Here is an 18,301-nt window from a genome sequence, read left to right as displayed (position 1 = left end):
AACTGCATTACCCTCTCCAAATGGTATATCAGAATTTCTATATAAAAGCTTTTATATCAAAGGTCACTTTTACTTTATTACCCTTTAATTTATCGGTACTCTGGTTGCCAGTAAGACTCAAGCACGATAGGATTTGAAAAGAGAACTCATCTTTTGCAAAATTCTGAAAATATATTTTTATAGTTTATAGCTTTCCAGTTATTTTGATATTTTTTAAAAAAGTACTACTCTGATTTAAACGTACTCATTAAATTGCTATTTTTACATTTTAGATAAATGATACTTAAAATCCTTATTGAGGATTTCCAATTTCTAATGTCACCACGCTTCAGAGTATATAACAGGTGTGGTAACTTTCATCAATCAATGTGAAGGGGTGGGGAGCAGGGGAAGGGGAGGGGGGAGGAAGAGGAAGAGGAATAGACAGCAGGGCCAATCAACAAAGCAAACCCAGCTAACAGCTAAAGAGTAGGGTCCACAGGATGAGGAGGGGTTTATGGGAGCTGCAAAATCCAGTCAGGAAGCAGGCTCTGACGGCGCAGTGCCCATCAGCCCTGGGACTAGGCTCTTCTGGAGGAAGACACGAACAGGACTCTGAGGAGCTCAGCAGAGGCCTGCAAAGTCCCAAACTCAATGAAGGACAGAAACACCAGCTTTTTCAGAACTCTCTGCCTTCCCAGCAATCTCAGAATTCTGCCAGGATCCTAGAAGATGAAACCTCAGTTTCCCCTGGTCAACTGCTGAGAGAGGTTCCAATTCAGCTATTACTCTAAGATATTCTAACATTTTGCAATTTCCTGGGCTTTCCTTAAAACTGAGGGATGAATTATGTGCCAGGCCTTGGAACAGTGGTCAACTGAGTTCTAAAACACCCCTGTAAGTTTCTGAGGAGTGACAGCCCCGCCAGCCTTCGGAACTACCCAGAAGGGCCCTAAATTAACAGAAGGGCAAGGTGGCAGGTGGCAAGGGACACTCCTGGGAACTTGGATTTAGTCCTGTGCTAAGTTCCTCCCATTAGGGGGGTTCCTCTTCCGCTTCACAATAACCATTTGTTACTGAGTCTGAGTCTTTCTAGTCAACATTAACAGTCCTGAAAACATTCAGGAACCTGGAAGCACCACCAACATGGGCCCACAGGCTCCTTTCTTGCTGTGGGACTCAACAAGACTAATTGCAAGTTCTATAAAGTTGTGCCTGACTGAACTCAAGCACTCCCCATGAAGATGCCGATCAGCCCCAGCAGTAACAAGGCGCGCATCACCCACACGAGAGCTCCTTTTAGACTTCACAATGATAGTGACTTTAAAAAAAAATTTTTTTTAATGGGCCCTGTCTGCAGGTGTTTACAGTTGACTTCTGGCTCTGTGCTCAGGGATCACTCCTGGTGGGGCTTAGGGGACCATATGGGGTGCCAGGGATTGAATTCGGGTTGGCCACATGCAAGGCAAGAGCCCTACCCATGACACTGATCTTTTAAGGCTGGAAAAAAGCAAGTAACATAATATGTAACAAAACTAGATCATACCCGAAACACTGATTTAATATAAATAATTAATTGTGTCATAACCTTTGGCAGGTACAAAACCAAGTATGGTTGGAAAATGGTAACTAGGCCCAAATGAACACAATAACCAACTAAACAAGTAATGAAGCGCACTGGAAAATAAGTGCCCTTCCACACTCAGTGCCTGTGGGCAGTGTCTGCAGCCAGAGTGTAGCTGACCAGCTGCGCGTTCTCTCCAAGCCCTCCGCAGAGGGCCCAACAGAAATGTGAAGGTTCCCGCAGGGGAACAGAAGGTTCTCGAGCCTGAAACATGCCCGCCTCGCCCCAGACTCAAAGTACATGAAATTTATGGCCAACCAGTTCTAATATGAAGGCAGCTGTTTTGTCAGGTGTCACACCCAGTGCCACTCAGAGATCACGCCTGCTGCAATATTCAGGGGACCATGCAGCACTAGGGACAGAATCCAGGCCTGGTTACCAGGCTACAGCATCTGTGCTAACCATCACTCCGATGAGGAAAAACATGTAAGTCAGGTGTTGAAGAGCAGGACGGGGGGGGGCGGGGGGGAAACCTCTGATCTGCCAAGGGCCATCTGCTGTGTAACGCTCTCCTCAGGTCATACAATACAGGCAGAGTGGCTGAGGCAGCTGATGTCAGGCACCGGGGCCAGAGCATATGGTTCGGGGGGGGCCTTCACGGCCTGCCAGATGTTCCCACCCCGCTTTACAGAAACAGGAAAAGCAGCGAGATTCAACAGGAAGACTTGGGTTTCTCTGATAATCACCTTTTTGCTTTCTGGGAAGCACGGGGCTGCAGGAAGACCCCCCTCCAGCTGTAAAATCACAGAGGACATGACAGTGAGGTGACAGCTGATACAATTGAGAAGCAATTCAAAGAGTGCAATTCAACTTTAAAATCCTCGAGGCTAAGTGGGTTTATTTCCACAGGCAGCGCTGGGCACCAGCCTGCACTAGGAAAAACAATCAACAGCCCCAGCCTAAAGAGGTCCTGAGCCAAGGTCTCAAATGCCCAGAGGTTTACGAGCTCCAATAAAGTATATTTTAAAGCCAAATTAGGAAGACCAGAAGTCTTGGGATATCTGTCCGACTCATAATCAAGTACACATTTCTGTGAGGGACGATGACTGGAGACCAGCTTCTGTGGCAGTTACCTGCTGGCGTGAGGGGCAGCCTGCCGGGCAACTGCACCCGCTATGTGCGAAGTCGGGAGCCTGAGCGTGCCTGAGAGAAAGCTGGGACCCCCTCAGTTCCAGTTTCAGGGGTGATGCCATGTCCCCTGGGTGCAGAGACTGAGAGAGGCAGGGGTCAGTCTGCCGTGCTGGCAGGGTCCCCAGGAGGAAGACTCGGAGATTCCGTCTCTGGCAACCCCCCTCCCTGTCTTTCCGTCCTTACCCTGGCCCCACTGCTCACCGATCAGCTCCACGATACTCCCACTCCGACTCCGGCCACCCGGCTCATCTTTGGCACCCGCCAGCTGCCCCCCGCCACCAGCTGTGGTCAGGGCCAGCAGCAGCTCCGGTGGGGGGGTGCGCAGGAGCTGCTGCAGGAGCTCCAGCGCTCCGGTCACAACGTTGTGGTCCTGGTGCTGAGTGTAGTGCAGGGTCAACTCGTACACCTGGTGGCAGAGAGCCCAGAGCCCCATCATGTGCCTGCAGGGGCCTTAATGCCTCTCCAAAAATGCCCCCATCACTCCTGCCCAGGTGCAACTAGGATCCAGGCGGTTTCTAGATCCCAGATTCGCTTCATCAGGGAACTTCTTTAAAGGAAGGTACAGCCCTGGAAGGCCCGAGTGACACCGGGGTGGCCCCACTGGAGCAGTTCCACATCCTGAGGACCAAGCGCAGGAGGCCCAGAATTAAAACAAACAAAAAAAGGGTGGGGGACCCTGCACCTCAGTCCTCCATTGCAAGTGTCTGACTCTACTACGCACAGGGTATCTGTACCCCACCCTCACCCCATCCCACCATCCCAGGAGCACCAGCATGCTTTGCTACTAATATCCATTTACCATGATGTAATTATTTAAGTCCTAAGTGCTTAGCCCAGTGTTCAGTCTAAATTTTTTGTTTGGGGGCCACACCTGGCGATGCTCAGGGCTTTCTTCTGGCAGGGCTTAATACCGGTCAGTGGTTGAACCCGGTTTGGCAGCATGCAAGGCAAGCGCCCTACACACGATACTATTGCTTCGGCCCCCCCAAAGCTGAATTTTTAAACTGCATTTCATTTCCTTTGGAGCCCTAAGATTAACTTGCTGACAGGCACTGGGGCACAGGTCACACGCTAGTGCCACCACACACACTGACACCACACGGACTGTCACAGGCTCTGACATTCCAGAAGGAAAATAGAAAGATAAACAATGTCCATCATCAAGGTCTCCTCATGGGGGAGAGTTCAAGAGTCAGAGCCTGCCAATCCCCAGCCCCACGTGCCCCCACTCTCTGAAATTCACCTGCAGTGTCCTGCTGCTCACACTCAGTAAGCCCCCTGGCTCTCCAACAGAACCCGCTATCTGTATCCTCACAGAAGCAAAGAGTGGCCACAGTAGCCAGCAGAGGCCACCACCGACCCTGCGGGCAGTGCTGAGAGGTAATGCAGGGCTCCGGGGTCTGGGAAGAGTCCTGGGTTCCAACCTTCAGAAGATACACAGGTTCATGTGCTGGGGTCACAGAGGGCCCACATGCCACAGAGACAGAGGGCACTAAGTTAGCATGGCACCTGCCCCGGAAACAAGCTGGGTGACCCATGCTCACTGGGCGGTGCTCACAACCGATGAATGGGTCAGAGAGCATCAATGCCCCCAGTCAGGGCCTGGGGGACGCCTGGGGAACCTCTTCCCTCATGTCAAGCCCAAGTTCCTGTTACATGTAGGTCACACAACTCGGTTCCACATGGCCCTGTCACCTTTCCCCAAGCAAGGGGCTGTCTGTCCACCACCTGCAAGGCACCTGGCAGGCCGCATGGCTCCTACCTGGACAAGCTGCTCTGTCGAGGGCGAGACCTCCATTTCCTTCCGTGTCACCCCAAAGCTGCCTTTCAGGCTGGTGTCCTTGACCTGCTGCTGCAGCAGGGGCACCAAATACCTCAGTGTGAGCAGCACCCCAAGAATGAGGACTGTGGAATGTCCGTCCTCGACAGGAACAAGTAAGCCTGTAACAGAGAAACACTGTCTTGGCATCTGTGGCCAATACACCTCAAGCACCAGCGAGGCCCCCGCAGGCATGGTCCACAGAGCCCTGGGGGGTTTATCAGAACACCCACGACGGGGATCACGTGTGCGAACGGCCCCTTTGCTGCGCCGCAGCAGGCTTAGCCAGACCCGGTGCAGGCCTTGTGCCATCTGCTGCAGGGAGGGCAGGTTCAGGCAGGGGTCCCATCCGTGCCCTCTTACCCAGCAGCACACTGAGCAGCCAGCTGTAGAAATACTGCGTCCTCCGGGAGTGCTGGCAGATGCTCACAGCAGCGCCAGCTGCGGTGCGTCGGACAGTCGGGGAGCTGGCGCGAAGGTTCGCGATGAAAGCTTTCAACAAAACCTGTGGAAGCCGAATTCATCGCATGCAGGCTGGAGGCGTGGGAGCCGGTCATCCTTCATTAAACGACTCCCACAAATCCCTGCAGAGCCACAGCTGCCAACAGGCTTTCCCACAGCTGAACAGAGGCACCTGGCTGAGCAGAGGATGGACTCGGCAGGCACTGCCCTAAGCCTGCAGCTGTCTGGAGCAGTCTGCACCCTCCCCTCCCCCAGAGAGCACTCTGCTTCCGCCCACGCCCCTTCACCCTGACCTGCCAGCATACCTGGACCTGGAATCAGCAGGCTGGAACTAAACAATGATGACAATGACGGTTTTACATGAGACGTGTTTGGGGCCTTTCTTAGAAGTTTGGTCATGTTTTGGTGACCAGAGATTTGCTATGGTGCTAACTCCTCCCGGGAGACCAAGTGACGGTGCTAAAGGAAGCCCCACTGGGTCTGCACAGTCCCATGGAAACCACAAAGGGGCCTCTCTCACGGCCTCCACTCACACATGCTGGGTCACCCACAGCACCCGAAGACTGGATCCAAGAGTGACACCGGGGAAACTAAGACTTGAGGAAAGAAAAGCACCTACAGTGCAGTGAGGAGAAAGGCACCCAGGCTAACCCGAGCAGGACTCAGCCCTGGAGAGGGTTGGCATGCACTTCCTCAGGGACTGGGAGCCTGCAACAAAGCCAAGAGGGAGGACGTGCTCCCAGTGTCTTCTGTTTCCGGACAGCCTGGAGGAGCGGGCTCCGGGTGGTAACACCATGGGAGCCTCCAGCACTGCAAAGGGAAGGCAAAGCTGGGGGTAGCGAGCGATGGGGCCACAAACTCCGCACCCCACAATAAAGTCAGCCTCCAAGTTGGAGGCTGGGGCACAGGGGAACAGAAGTCAGAAACTGGGTGGTTGCAGGGTGCCACCGAGCAGCTGGGCTTGGCTGTGCAGTCCCAGAGCTGGCCAGGGAAAAGCAGCACACTGGGAGCCCAGCGCTGTGAAGGCCCCATGGGACTGCCAAAGAATGTCACAGATTTTCCTATTAACCATGCAGCACAACAGAACAAGAAGTGGGTCAAGGTCTTCAGCGCAACAAGGAAAATGTGTAAGTCGGTCTGGAGGTGGATGGTAATGAGACTCATGCTGGTAAGTGTCACAATGTACAGAAATACTGACTCTCCATACCGGAGCAATAGTACACAGGTAAGGCAACAGCCTTACAAACGAGACCTGCTCTCGATCCCTTCAATCCCCCAAGGGTCCCCAAGCCCTGCCATGAGTGACCCCTGAGCACTGAGTCAAGAGAACTGTCAGACATGGCCCCAAAAACAAAAAAAGAAATAATGAGTCTTTATACCTGAAAATAATACAATATAGTATCACTATCACCTCCAGAAAGAACAAACTTTCCCAAATGACTGCGTGACTAGAGCTCCTAACTCCCCAGTCACAAGTGTGCGACTCAGGCAACAATCGTACCTTAATTTCATTGTCGTTTGCAAAATTGCCAAAGGAAGCCATGATCTTGGGTATAGCTGCAGCCAAAGTTTCCTGAACAGATTCCTCGGGCCTCTTGCTTGTGTGAGTCAGGCAAGGCAAGAGGTTGACCAGGTACGGCCTGCACGTGGGAAAGGAATAGGAGTCATTCTTCCAGTGACACAAAGGCGCAACGGGAGCGACTCATTTGTACCTGGTGAGGAAAAGCCGGGATTCCTGCACAGTGCGCTGAACCATGCTGCAAACCTCTGCTGAGGGACAGGAGGCAGCTCAAAGGACAGCTCAAGGGACCCAGCAGGCCTGGCTAAAATTACTTGCAATATTAAAATAGTCATATTTTACACTGGAAAGTGATAAGAAAACATTTTAACAAAAGAAGGAAGAATACTATTTCCAACAGTGTTACCTCAACTATAATTTAAAAAATAAATTTAAGAAAAATGTAGTTTTAAGAAGGAGCATTATAATCATTTGTTCAAAGGAAATGAAGGCCTTCCAAACCTCTGTGGGGTATGCCTGCCCCCGCACAAGGCCTGAACCCAGTTAGCACATTCCCATGCCAACACAGCATCACTGGCGCCCTCAGCTGGCAGACAGAGGTGCAAGCAGGTGACAACCAGGCAGCTGAGGAGGCCAGGGGGCTTCTCAAAGAGAGGGGGAAGAACCCACCTCTTGGAGAGGGAGATCGGACCTGAGAGACATGAGGAGGGCCCCGGATGGCAGCACTGCTGGAGCACAGACTCCGGGGTAAGGAGTGTGGACTTTAGCAGCGTGGCTTTGGGAAACAGAGGAGGGATTGAAGGCTTTGATTTGGGACCCTCACAGGGTCCCCTCACACTTAAGAAGCATCAATCACAGGCCTCCATCGCAGGCCTCCAATCACATTTTGGAATGTATTTCTGCAGGGAGGAGCCACCCCATGCCAGCAGTGCTCGGAGAAGCATGACTGCGGGGGAAGGAATCTGGGGCGCCCAGGCGGAAAGTACATGCTCCAGCCCTTCATGCCATCTCTCATGTTTTTAAGGTCACACTGTTGCTTCAGAAATACAACAGACTAATCAAAATAAGGATAGTAAAACAAAGACTACAGAAAGATTTGGGGGCTGGGGAGATGGCTTCGCCAGCTGCAGCACATGCTCTGCGGCAGACACCTGGGCTCAAGCCCCTGAGTCACAGAAACAAGCAGCCAGAGGCAACCTATGAGCACCATCAGGTGTGCCCGCCCCAGCCGGCCCCACACAGATTAAAGCCCTGGATGCCCACAGAAGTGTGGTGACCCTGCCACAGTAAACGCAAATACTGAACCATGCTAGACACCCGGAACTAACGTGAGTCCAACAGCAATCTTGGGCACTGGAGCGACAGAACAGCAGGGAGGGCATTTGCATGTGGCTGACCCGGGTTCAATCAGGAGAGACTACCGAGCACAGAGAAGAAATAAGCCCTGAACACCACCAGGTCTGGCTCCGAAAACAAAAGCAAAACAAGAAAAACAGGAATCTCTCCAGTGAGTTGTGTGTGCAGTCATGGAGAGTCAAAATGGGGAGAGAGCCAAAGTGGTACAGTTAGGTGCCTGGCATGTACACAGCCTGAGTCCCAGCCCCGGTGCTGCCTGCCACTACCCATAGAGTGCCAATGGGTGTGGTCCACATAACAAAGGTTCTGAGCATCTCTGGAATGCAGCACTGTCTTGCATAAGTGAGGGCTTCGGCCATGTCCTCAGAGACATGCTGCCAATGTGAGAGAGGGAAGGATGTGACAAAAATTAGACCTGGTTTCATTTTTCCATCATGAGAATGAGCAATGTCAACACGTGGAAACCTTAGCCATGGTTTAAGGTCCCCACTTGCTCTGGGCTTGGGAACTACAATGAAGATGCTCAGAGCTTACTCCTGGTCTGTGCTTAAGGATCACTCCTGGTGGTGTCGTGGGACCACAGGCGGTGCTAAGGATCAAAACAGGGTCTGCAGCAGGCCAGGCAAGTGCCTACACCCCTGTGCCATCTGTGGCCCCAAGGTCCCCATGAAACAGACAAGGCATCTCCCCGACTCTCACAGCAGCCACAAAGAGGCCAGTGCTCAACCTCCCGCTGCTTGAGCGTCTTCTCAGAAGTTCCTGGTACAGAGACCACTCCTGGTGCTGCAGGGGGCAGCAAAGAGCATGGTTTGTGGGTTTTTTTTTTTTTTTTGGGGGGGAGCAGGGACAACAAACCGCATGCTGATGCTAATGGGAGAATGGTAAACGCTAGAAAAATCAACTGTACCATGTCAATGTGGAGGACAAGGCAGGTGACCTTAGTAGGAGAGGGCAGGGAAACCCCCTGAGACAAAGGATCCCTAGGAGTGTTCGTTCACCCACCATCTCTCATGAATGACCCACCTGCATTTCTGGGGCCGGACCAGGTGCGCCAGCTCAGCAAACCTCCACAGGGCAGCACGCAGGCTCCGAGATGCACCGTTCTGAGGGTTAATAGCAGATTTTAGAGTTCAGTAACAGTACTCGTCACCAAGGAGACGCCCATAAACAAAAACTGTGCTCATTGTCCCTGATTTTAAGAGAAAAGCACTTAAATGTGTAAGATCTTTAGCAACATCAAGGCCTAGTGGGCTTAATGATAAAACTACAAAAAATAAAGATCACCTAAAATTCTTATCTAATCTAAGACTGAAAAGAAGCTCGTGCAGAAAAGCAAACCAAGGCAGGCCTCAGTCGATAGCACTTTCGGGAAAGGGAAGCTGAGACACGTGAAGAGCCCCGTTTCTGCGGGGACTCAGACCTACCTTCTTTATTTCCTTGTAGAGTTCGAGCTGCAGCCGTGGGAGGTTGGAGTCCATCAGGGCCTGCAACCAAAGCCCGGAGATTAGCTCACAGAACATCTCTTCACCCACAGTTCCGCAGAAAGTTCAAAGAGGCAACTAACATTGCAATTGGGGACTAAAGTAAAATATAAAAGCAACTATATTATGAACTTGTCTATTAAGATAGAAGAAAACATTTGTATACAGGAAGTTACAGAATAAACCATGTATGGGTTACTGTATCATATGACACAGGAGAGCTGGAGAGAGTGGGCAACATGCTGAGTACACGCTCTATAGGAAGGGGGCCCAGTTTGATGCCCAGCATCGTATGGTCCCCAAAGCAGCACCAGCAATAACCCTTAGCACATTACTAGGAAGCAGCCCTATTCAAAAGCACTCCAGGTCTTCTTAAAAACACTTTTATTAGGGGACTGGAGAGATAGCACAGCGGGTAGGGCGTTTGCCTTGCACGCGGCTGACCCAGGTTCAATTCCCAGCATCCCATATGGTCACTCAAGCACTGCCAGGAGTAATTCCTGAGTGTATGAGCCAGGAGTAACCCCTATGCATCGCTGGGTGTGACCCAAAAAGCAAAAAAAAAAAACAAAAAACACACTTTTATTAAAAAAAGAGATTGTCACAGCTATTACAGTGAAAAGCACCACTGAATACAGCCTATACACACACACACACACACACACACACACACTCTCTCTCTCTCTCTCTCTCTCTCTCTCTCTCTCTCTCTCTCTCTCTCTCAAAAAGTGATTGCCCATCAAAATGCAGGGGTCCCAACTCCCTAGGTACGGCCCTGGAGCATCACCAGCAGCATCCTCAAGCCTCCTGAGCACTGCCTGAAAGCAGTCCCCTAAAATAATCCATATCCATGGCAAAGGAGACTCATCCACTCGGCAAGAACAGGGCTGATGAGTTACAGGGCGGGGGGTGCATGCAGGTGGGGGGCATGAAAGCGAGGCTCCCCCCAACACTGCTCCCCAAGAAGAAGCCAAGCAGCAGCAGGACTGGTGACAAGCTCACAAGCCTGTCTCTGAGACCCAGGGAAGGGGGGCATCACCAGCATGCTGCCACTTGGTGCCCAGAGGACTGGGAAGGGGCCAGGAGGGTACCAAGTGCGTCATGTCCACGCCCGCCTTTGGCCTTCATGGCGCAGCTGGTGCCCCACAATGTCCCAGAGAAGTAGGCACAGCCCCCGGGGGGTGGGCAAGGGAGTCAAGTGGGGCACAAAGCACACAGCCCGCCTGCTCTCACCACCCACTCTGTCCCCTGCACCTGGGACAAAGGACAAGGACAAAGGACAAAGGATATTCTGAGTACAGGTTTTCTCAAGGCATATAAGCCAACTGCTTTTCAGAGAAAGAGTCGGAGAGACCCCAAAGAAGGGCTTTGCCTTTCAGAGCCTGATGCCACGGGCGATGGCATGAAGCTCCTGGCTCATCCACAGACTTGGCCCGTGAAGGGCTAAGGTGCTGGCGTGTGTCCTGTCAGAGCAGGTCTAGGATTCAGGCTGGCACTAAAAGCTGGCACGAGAGTCAAAGTGAGAATCCTGAAAGTCCCAACAAGAGAGACCCTGCAGAGAAAGAAGTGGGCACACTCCTTGAGCATGGTCCGAACTCCTATGGCAGAGTCCCTGCGCAGATGGACACCAGGTCAGAGGGCCTCTTGCTAACTCACTAAAAGGCTACAACAGGAGACCGCCACTAGGTTTCCAAAGCAAAGAGCTGTCCTTAGGCACAGAAATACGGCCAGGGTGACAGGGAAGGCAGCCGAGTCAGGGGGTCCTTCTGGCCCCCTCCACCCCGCGTCACCATGACCCTTTCCGGGATCACCCAGCTCTCAAACATGTCACCCTGAGTCCACTCGCTGACTAGCTGCACACGTTGTATCTCTACCCACTCAGGGCCAAAGAGTGAGTTTAGTGGGGAAGGCACTTTCCTCACAGTGGCTGACCCAGGTTCAAGCCCCAGCACCACCTAGGATCCTTGAGCACAGCCAGGAGTGATCCCTGAGCACAGAGCCAAGGAGTGGTCCAAGTACAAAAATGAAACAAATCTTCATCCTCTGACCTGGTCTTAGTGGCAGGAAATGGTGACCAGAGAGGATCCCTTCTCATCCACCATATTCCAGGATTCTGCTGCCCTTCAGATTCTTATGCCCAAACCAAAGCTGGCACCTGCAGTGATATCTTCCTGAGAATACCAGGCAAACACCATCAGTGCACAGGGGCAGACAGCTGGGTTCCTGATTTAACTCCTGCACAAGCATAACCGTGCAGACAAACCCATGGGCTCTGCTCCTCCTTTCCGATCCCCGGAGCTGGGAGCTGGGGCTGGTCCATGAAGACCACTGGCATGATGCCCAGTGCTAGCCCAGAGGCGCTACTGTTTGGATCCCCAAAGCACATGGCAGAGTGTGCAAATTCCAACAGGTACTGCCACCAAGAGTGGCTGGAGTGATAGCTTAGGGGCTAGGGCGTTTGCCTTGCACAGTCGACGTGGGTTCGATTCCTCCGTCCCTCTTGGAGAGCCCGGCAAGCTACTGAGAGTATTCCACCCGCACGGCAGAGCCTGGCAAGCTATCCGTGGCGTATTCGATATGCCAAAAACAGTAACAAGTCTCACAATGGAGACGTTACTGGTGCCCGCTCAAGCAAATTGATGAGCAATGGGATGACAGTGACAGTGACAGTGACTGCCACCAAGAGTATGGTCCCATCATCACAATGAACACCAAGGCACAGGAAGAGAAAAATAAGTGAAACTTCAACTTTGAAAAAAACCCTGAGTCCCCGGTCCCAGAGAGCTGCCACAGAGAGGGGGGTGGGGAGGTCTGACCTTGATGACCTTGTTGAGACACTCATCAGCCACCATCCTCACATCAGACTCAGCGTCATCACTGCACAGCAGGAAAAGCTCCATGGCGATGCCCAGAAGTTTCTGAAATTCTGGAGAATTTCTAAGTGAAAGGAGAAAAGAAAATGTCACAGCACAGAAGATCCCCAAAAGACACAAAGACAAAGTGAACAGAGGTGTCCAGAATCTGTGAGTAGAGCAGAAACCGGTGCTGCTGGAAGTGGAGGCTCAGGGCGCCACACTGCTGGTTCACAGCTGCGAAGAACATCCCACACAAATGCTCAGGGAAACGATGTGGGGCAGAGGGACTCTGCGCTGCCTTCGCAGGCCGTGACTCACGCTATCCTACCAGACTGTCCTTAACACAGGCAAGCCCAGCTCAATCCCAGCACCACAGAGGGTCCACCCACAGCCCCGCCAGGAGCACCACTGGGCACTGCTGAGTGGGAGGGGAACACAAACAATAACTCGGACTTAGATTCATAGACTTAAGTCCCCATACCGCCATCTGCTCTCTGCCCAGACGTGATTTTCTGGTTTTAGGTTTTATTTTCTTACAGGGGTCACCCCTGAGGCTGGGAAAGGTGCTGCCCAGGGTGGGGCCGGGGCTCTCCCACTTGAGCTGGCTCCCCAGCCTGGCCAGCTGTCTCCAGCTACAATATTCTTTTTTTTTTTTTCAGTGAATCACCATGAGGTACAGTTATAGACTTACACCTTTTTGTGCTTGTGTTTCAGTCATACAATGCTCGAGCACCCATCCTTCCACCAGTGCCCATTCTCCAACACCGATGATCCCAGCATCCCTTCCACCCCCTCATCCCATCCCCCCACCTCTGTGGCAGGGCACTCCCTTTTGTTCTCTTTCCTTTGGGGTGTTGTGTTTTGCAATAGAGGTACTGAGTGGCCATCGTGTTTGATCTGTAGTCTACTTTCAGTGTGTATCTTCCATCCCCAGAGGGTCCTTGAACCACACTTTACCTGGTGTTCACTTCTCTATCTGAGCTGCCTTTTCCTCCATCATGTGAGGCCAGTTCCCAAGCCGTGGAGCCAACCTCCTGGTACTTATCTCTACTATTCTTGGGTGTTAGTCTCCCATTCTGTTACTTTATATTCCAAAGATGAGTGCAATCTTTCTATGTCTGTCTCTCTCTTTCTGACTCATTTCACTTAGCATGATACTTTCCATGTTGATCCACTTATATGCAAAGGTCATGACTTCATCGTTTCTAACAGTTGCATAGTACTCCATTGTGTAGATGTACCAAAGTTTCTTTAACCAGTCATCTGTTCTTGGGCACTCGGGTTTTTTCCAGATTCTGGCTATTGTAAACAGTGCTGCAATGAACATTCATGTGCAGATGTCATTTCGACTATATATTCCCAGGAGTGGTATTTCCAGCTACAATATTCTTGGAACCAAAAGTAGGGAGGGAAAAATGGGTGGGAACCAGATCACTGGAGGGAAGCTGACTGGTCTGGGTCACTGGTGGTGGGTGTGGGGCTAGAACTCTATGCACAGACAGTATTGTTATCACTGACAGTGTTAATTATGGTGCCACAATAATAAACTGGGGGAAAAGAAATTAAAAAAGGGACAGGACGCTGGAGTATATCCTGGTATGCAGAGGCCCCAAGTTCCATCCCTGGCACTGCATGTCCCCTCAGCACTGCTTGGTGCCCCCCTGCCACATGCAGACACCCACCAAATATCCTTGGAACTGTGAATTCCCATTAAGTATGGCCTCACTAGTCATTTCTGACTTTGCATCCAAAATGCTCCCCAGGAGAACCATACTTCACTAGATTCAGTCTGATGGTGCTCAGGCTAAGGGTCTTCTCCATCAAAGAATCAAAGAGACTGCAGTTTAGGTAATATCTGCAGACGATGGTATTTTTTCTTTCCCCAGTGAGGCAAGGTAGCTTTTTTTTTGGGGGGGGGTCACACCCGGCGATGCACAGGGGTTACTCCTGGCTCTGCACTCAGGAATTACTCCTGGCGGTGCTCGGGGAACCATATGGGATGCTGGGATTTGAACCCGGGTCGGCCGCATGCAAGGCAAACGCCCTACCCGCTGTGCTGTCACTCCAGCCCCAGCAAGGTAGTTTTTATGGAATGAAATCTGCTTAGAAAGACGTGAGAGGAGAAAGGAGAGGATACGTATTTAAGAGAGAATATGGGTTTCTCCAGAATGGAAATAAGCAAACAACGAAACAGACAAGCAAGCAAGACAGATGTTCAAGGGAGAACAGAAGCTTGAAGAGAGAGCCTATACATGATCATTAGGTGTGCATTTGAGAGCCTGACCCAAGCGGTGCAGTGCAGTAGCAAAGAGAGAAGCTGAGCGGCCACACACATGAAGCTGACGCTCCTGCGCCAGGGAGCACCACACTCCTAACAAGGCTGCCTTCACCAGATGCAATGTCACAGTCACAGCCAGTGTCCAAGGAGTCCCGGTCCTACCAACAGCAGGAGAAGCACACTGAGTGACGGACACAGACCAGCCAGAAACAAGAGACACCTGAGAGCTTCAGGCCAGTCCAGCCAGGATCAGACAGGTTGCAGGAAAATAGCTCTCAATGTCCCAATCTTCTCAAAGGACAGATAAATTGGATTTCATTTAATGCAACAACTTCAAAATATTATTTCAACATGTAATCACTATTCAGACAAAATTTTCATCAAAATTCTTTGTGGATTTTAACTTTCTAAAAATTCATAGGTAAAGAAGCCCTCGAGGGGTTGGAGTGATAGCACAGTGGGTAGGGCGTTTGCCTTGCACGCAGCCGACCCGGGTTCAAATCCCATATGGTCCCCTGAGCACCGCCAGGAGTAACTCCTGAGTGCAGAGCCAGGAGTAACCCCTGTGCATCGCCAGGTGTGACCCAAAAAGCAACAAAAATAAATAAATAAATAGATAGATAGATAGATAAATAAATAAATAAATAAATAAATAAATAAATAGTCCTCGAAAAGAATAAATGATCTCCAATAACTAAGCCAAATAAGTTTTAACAAAATTGACCTGAGGCTAATCGAGTTATATATTTCTTCTTGTGAAAGGGTGATTTCCGAGGTACTTATTAACTTTTCCTTTTAGAGGGCCTCCCAAGCAGTCTGGAGGCCACTCCAAGTGAAAACCGACCGACAAGGCCAGCAGTTAACATGAGGATCCATAGGCATGGTATGGCCACACTGGCGTGTAGAGGGCCATATGGTACCAGAGTTCAAATCAGGGTCAGTGCCTGCAAAGCATATGCCGTGGCCATCCTCCCTGACAGTTTACTTGTGCATTTCACCAAGTTTTCATACTGTATGGGCAGAATTACCAAAAGATTCCTTTATAATCCCTGTGTTAGCTATGGCGCGTTACCGCTGCCACTCCCGGGTGCCAGATCTTGGGAATCTGACTTTACTCTTTTATCCCTGATTTTTTTTTTCCCCTCAAAGACATTTGCTGATGTTTCAAAAGAACCTGGCTTTGGTCTGATTTTCTCTACTTTTCTTAAAATGAAAGCCTTTCACTATACCGATCTCTACTCTTATCAATATGTTTATTTTTGGGTTTTGGGGCCATGCCCAATGATGCTCGGGGCTTGCTAACTTCTGGGTCTATGCTCAGGTGTAGGGTAACGTTGGTTTGTCCTTCCTCCCTGGCCACTGAAACTTGTGTTGACTGTCCCCCAACCTGTCAATACCTCTGTCTCCTGAGCAGACTCTGACTTATAAATACTGTCTTCTCTTCTTCTTAATGCCCTTTGCATTGTTAGTTAATTCGGAGCAATTGCTTTTTGTATGGATACAGGAAAACAGTTAAAAAGACAAGCCCGTGGGGCCGGAGCAATAGCACAGCAGGTAGGGCGTTTGCCTTGCACGCGGCTGACCCAGACCCAGGTTCGGCTGACCCAGGTTCGATCCCCGGCATCCCATATGGTCCCCCAAGCACTGACAGGAGTAATTCCTGAGTGCAAAGCCAGGAGTAACCCCTGAGCATCGCTGGGTGTGACCCAAAAAGCAAAAAAAAAAAAAAAAGACAAGCCTGTGGCTTGGGAGTTGATTGACTCCAGATAATTTACCTCCTGGACATCTGCTCTCTTGACTTAAGCCTCAGTTGCCCTTACTTACTAGACCCCCAAAAGCAGGGTCACAACGAGGGACTGGATGAGTCAGGACAAGCAGTGAGCTATGAGCTACCCTGGCATCAAAAGGGGCCTGGCCAAACTGCCCTAATGCTTAACTATAAGTTAAGAGTATGGTCATGGACAAATTCTGTCATGATCCAAAAGTAACAACTAGATTTGGACCCTGATGGGGTTAAGAATGATTGATCCGGCCTGAGCACTGTAGTCTGAGTCTGTGGTAAGAAGTCCCCAGGAGAATCACCCTACAAGCCTAAAAGTGTCTATTATTGGGGCTGGAGCAATAGTACAGTGGGTGGGGCGTTTGCCTTGCACGTGGCCTACCCGGGTTCGATTCCCAACATCCCATATGGTCCCCTGAGCACCGCCAGGGGTAATTCCTGAGTGCAGAGCCAGGAGTGACCCCTGTGCATAGCCGGGTGTGATCCAAAAAAGAAAAAAAAAAAAGTGTCTATTATTGTGTCCATACAGAATGGTAAATATTAAGTAGGAGAATTAAAGATGCTAATTAAGTTGCAGGTCTAAGGAGAGGAGAAACACATCTTAAGGGCTGTTTTGCCCTTGTGGGCTGCAGATGGTCGGAAAGTCTGGAAAAACATTTTTGACCACACTTCCCGTGGGGAGACGTGGTTGGGGAGGCATGGGTGGTGAGAGGATAAGAAAGAACGGCTGCAGGGAGAAATGGGTTGTTGGACTGATAGTTAAATGATGGGTTGAAGGTTGGGTTGGATTGTTGGATGGATTGAGGGATTGATTGGTTGATTGAAGGAGGAGAGAAGAGAGAGATAGAGGAGACGGATACAAGCGGGAAGAATTACGCAGTTAGAGAGACACAGAGAGAGAGAGGGTTGGAGAGAGCTGGGAGAGATGAGAGATTGAATAAACGGCAACTAATCAGCAATCAGCTTGGCCCTCGTTCTTCCTTCGTCTGTCCAAGGCAACAGCCGTCCCAAGTGGAGAAGCGGCTCAAGAGCACCAAACATGGGCAGTGAGAGAGAGCCGCCCTGAGAGCCCGGGAACATCCTTTCATGTGTAATCCCTGCGCACGACTGGCTAACACAGCCGGAGAGAGGGTTTTACACAGCTCCACAGCCCTGTGTGTGTGGGATTTTTACACTCAGCGATCACTCCTGGTGGGCTGACAGGACCAGACGGGGTGCCAGAGATCAAACCTGGGTGGGCCAAGTGCAAGGTAAGCAACCTAGTCCCTGCACTCTGGCTCCAGTCCTATTCTGATCATTCTTTTGTTTTGTTTTGTTTTTGGGTCACACCTGGCGATGCACAGGGGTTACTCCTGGCTCTTCACTCAGGAATTACCCCTGGCGGTGCTCAGGGGACCATATGGGATGCTGGGATTAGAACCCGGGTTGGCCGCATGCAAGGCAAACGCCCTACCCGCTGTGCTATTGCTCCAGCCCCTATTCTGCTCATTCTTTTTTTTTTTTTTTGCGTCACACCCGGCGATGCACAGGGGTTACTCCTGGTTCTATACTCAGGAATTACTCCTGGTGGTGCTCAGGGGACCATATGGGATGCTGGGATTCGAACCTGGGTCGGCCGCGTGCAAGGCAAACGCCCTACCCACTGTGCTATCACTCCAGCCCCTCTGCTCATTCTTAAGAGGCATTTAAGACTCATGTACTGTTCTTTATCAAAGTTTCCTGGTGTGAAAGTTGAGGTCCTCAATTCAAGACTTCCTCTTTTCTTAGGTGGAGGGATGGGTATTTGATCATTATGTGATTGTAACCCAAACATAAAAGCTTGGAACTATCTCACAGAGATTCAATAAAATTAAAAAAAAAAAAGAGTTTAAGGTTGTAAATTGCACTTAATGTATAATAGCAGCATACAATAAGTTCTGAAATGTACGGTTTTTATTTTAAATTAACCCAAAATACTTCCAAATTTCCCTCCTGACTTCTTTGCTCATGGGTCACGTTGTCGTGTTTTTCTCTCAGA

The 18,301-nt window shown here is 50.6% G+C and overlaps 1 protein-coding gene across 4 annotated transcripts in view; it reads right to left on the bottom strand.

Annotated features, from left to right (window-relative positions):
* Nucleotides 1-18,301, bottom strand: part of HTT (huntingtin) — a 107,619-nt gene that overhangs the window by 66,214 nt on the left and 23,104 nt on the right. For 2 of the 4 annotated variants that reach the window (XM_055140448.1, XM_055140450.1), the window contains exons 3-10: nucleotides 12,188-12,308; nucleotides 9,315-9,374; nucleotides 8,914-8,993; nucleotides 6,517-6,655; nucleotides 4,917-5,058; nucleotides 4,497-4,675; nucleotides 2,936-3,140; nucleotides 2,290-2,337 (exon numbers count right to left, since the gene is read on the bottom strand). In XM_055140448.1, coding sequence (XP_054996423.1) covers nucleotides 2,290-2,337; nucleotides 2,936-3,140; nucleotides 4,497-4,675; nucleotides 4,917-5,058; nucleotides 6,517-6,655; nucleotides 8,914-8,993; nucleotides 9,315-9,374; nucleotides 12,188-12,308 — 974 coding nt within the window. The remainder of the gene's footprint in view (nucleotides 1-2,289; nucleotides 2,338-2,935; nucleotides 3,141-4,496; nucleotides 4,676-4,916; nucleotides 5,059-6,516; nucleotides 6,656-8,913; nucleotides 8,994-9,314; nucleotides 9,375-12,187; nucleotides 12,309-18,301) is intronic. The other 2 variants (XM_055140449.1, XM_055140451.1) reach the window with 1 other exon arrangement.

This window comes from Sorex araneus, chromosome 5 (assembly GCF_027595985.1).
Source record: "Sorex araneus isolate mSorAra2 chromosome 5, mSorAra2.pri, whole genome shotgun sequence".
NCBI lineage: Eukaryota > Metazoa > Chordata > Mammalia > Eulipotyphla > Soricidae > Sorex > Sorex araneus.
The sequence above is the reverse complement of the archived record's forward strand: the minus strand, read 5'-3'. Positions and strand labels throughout refer to the sequence as shown.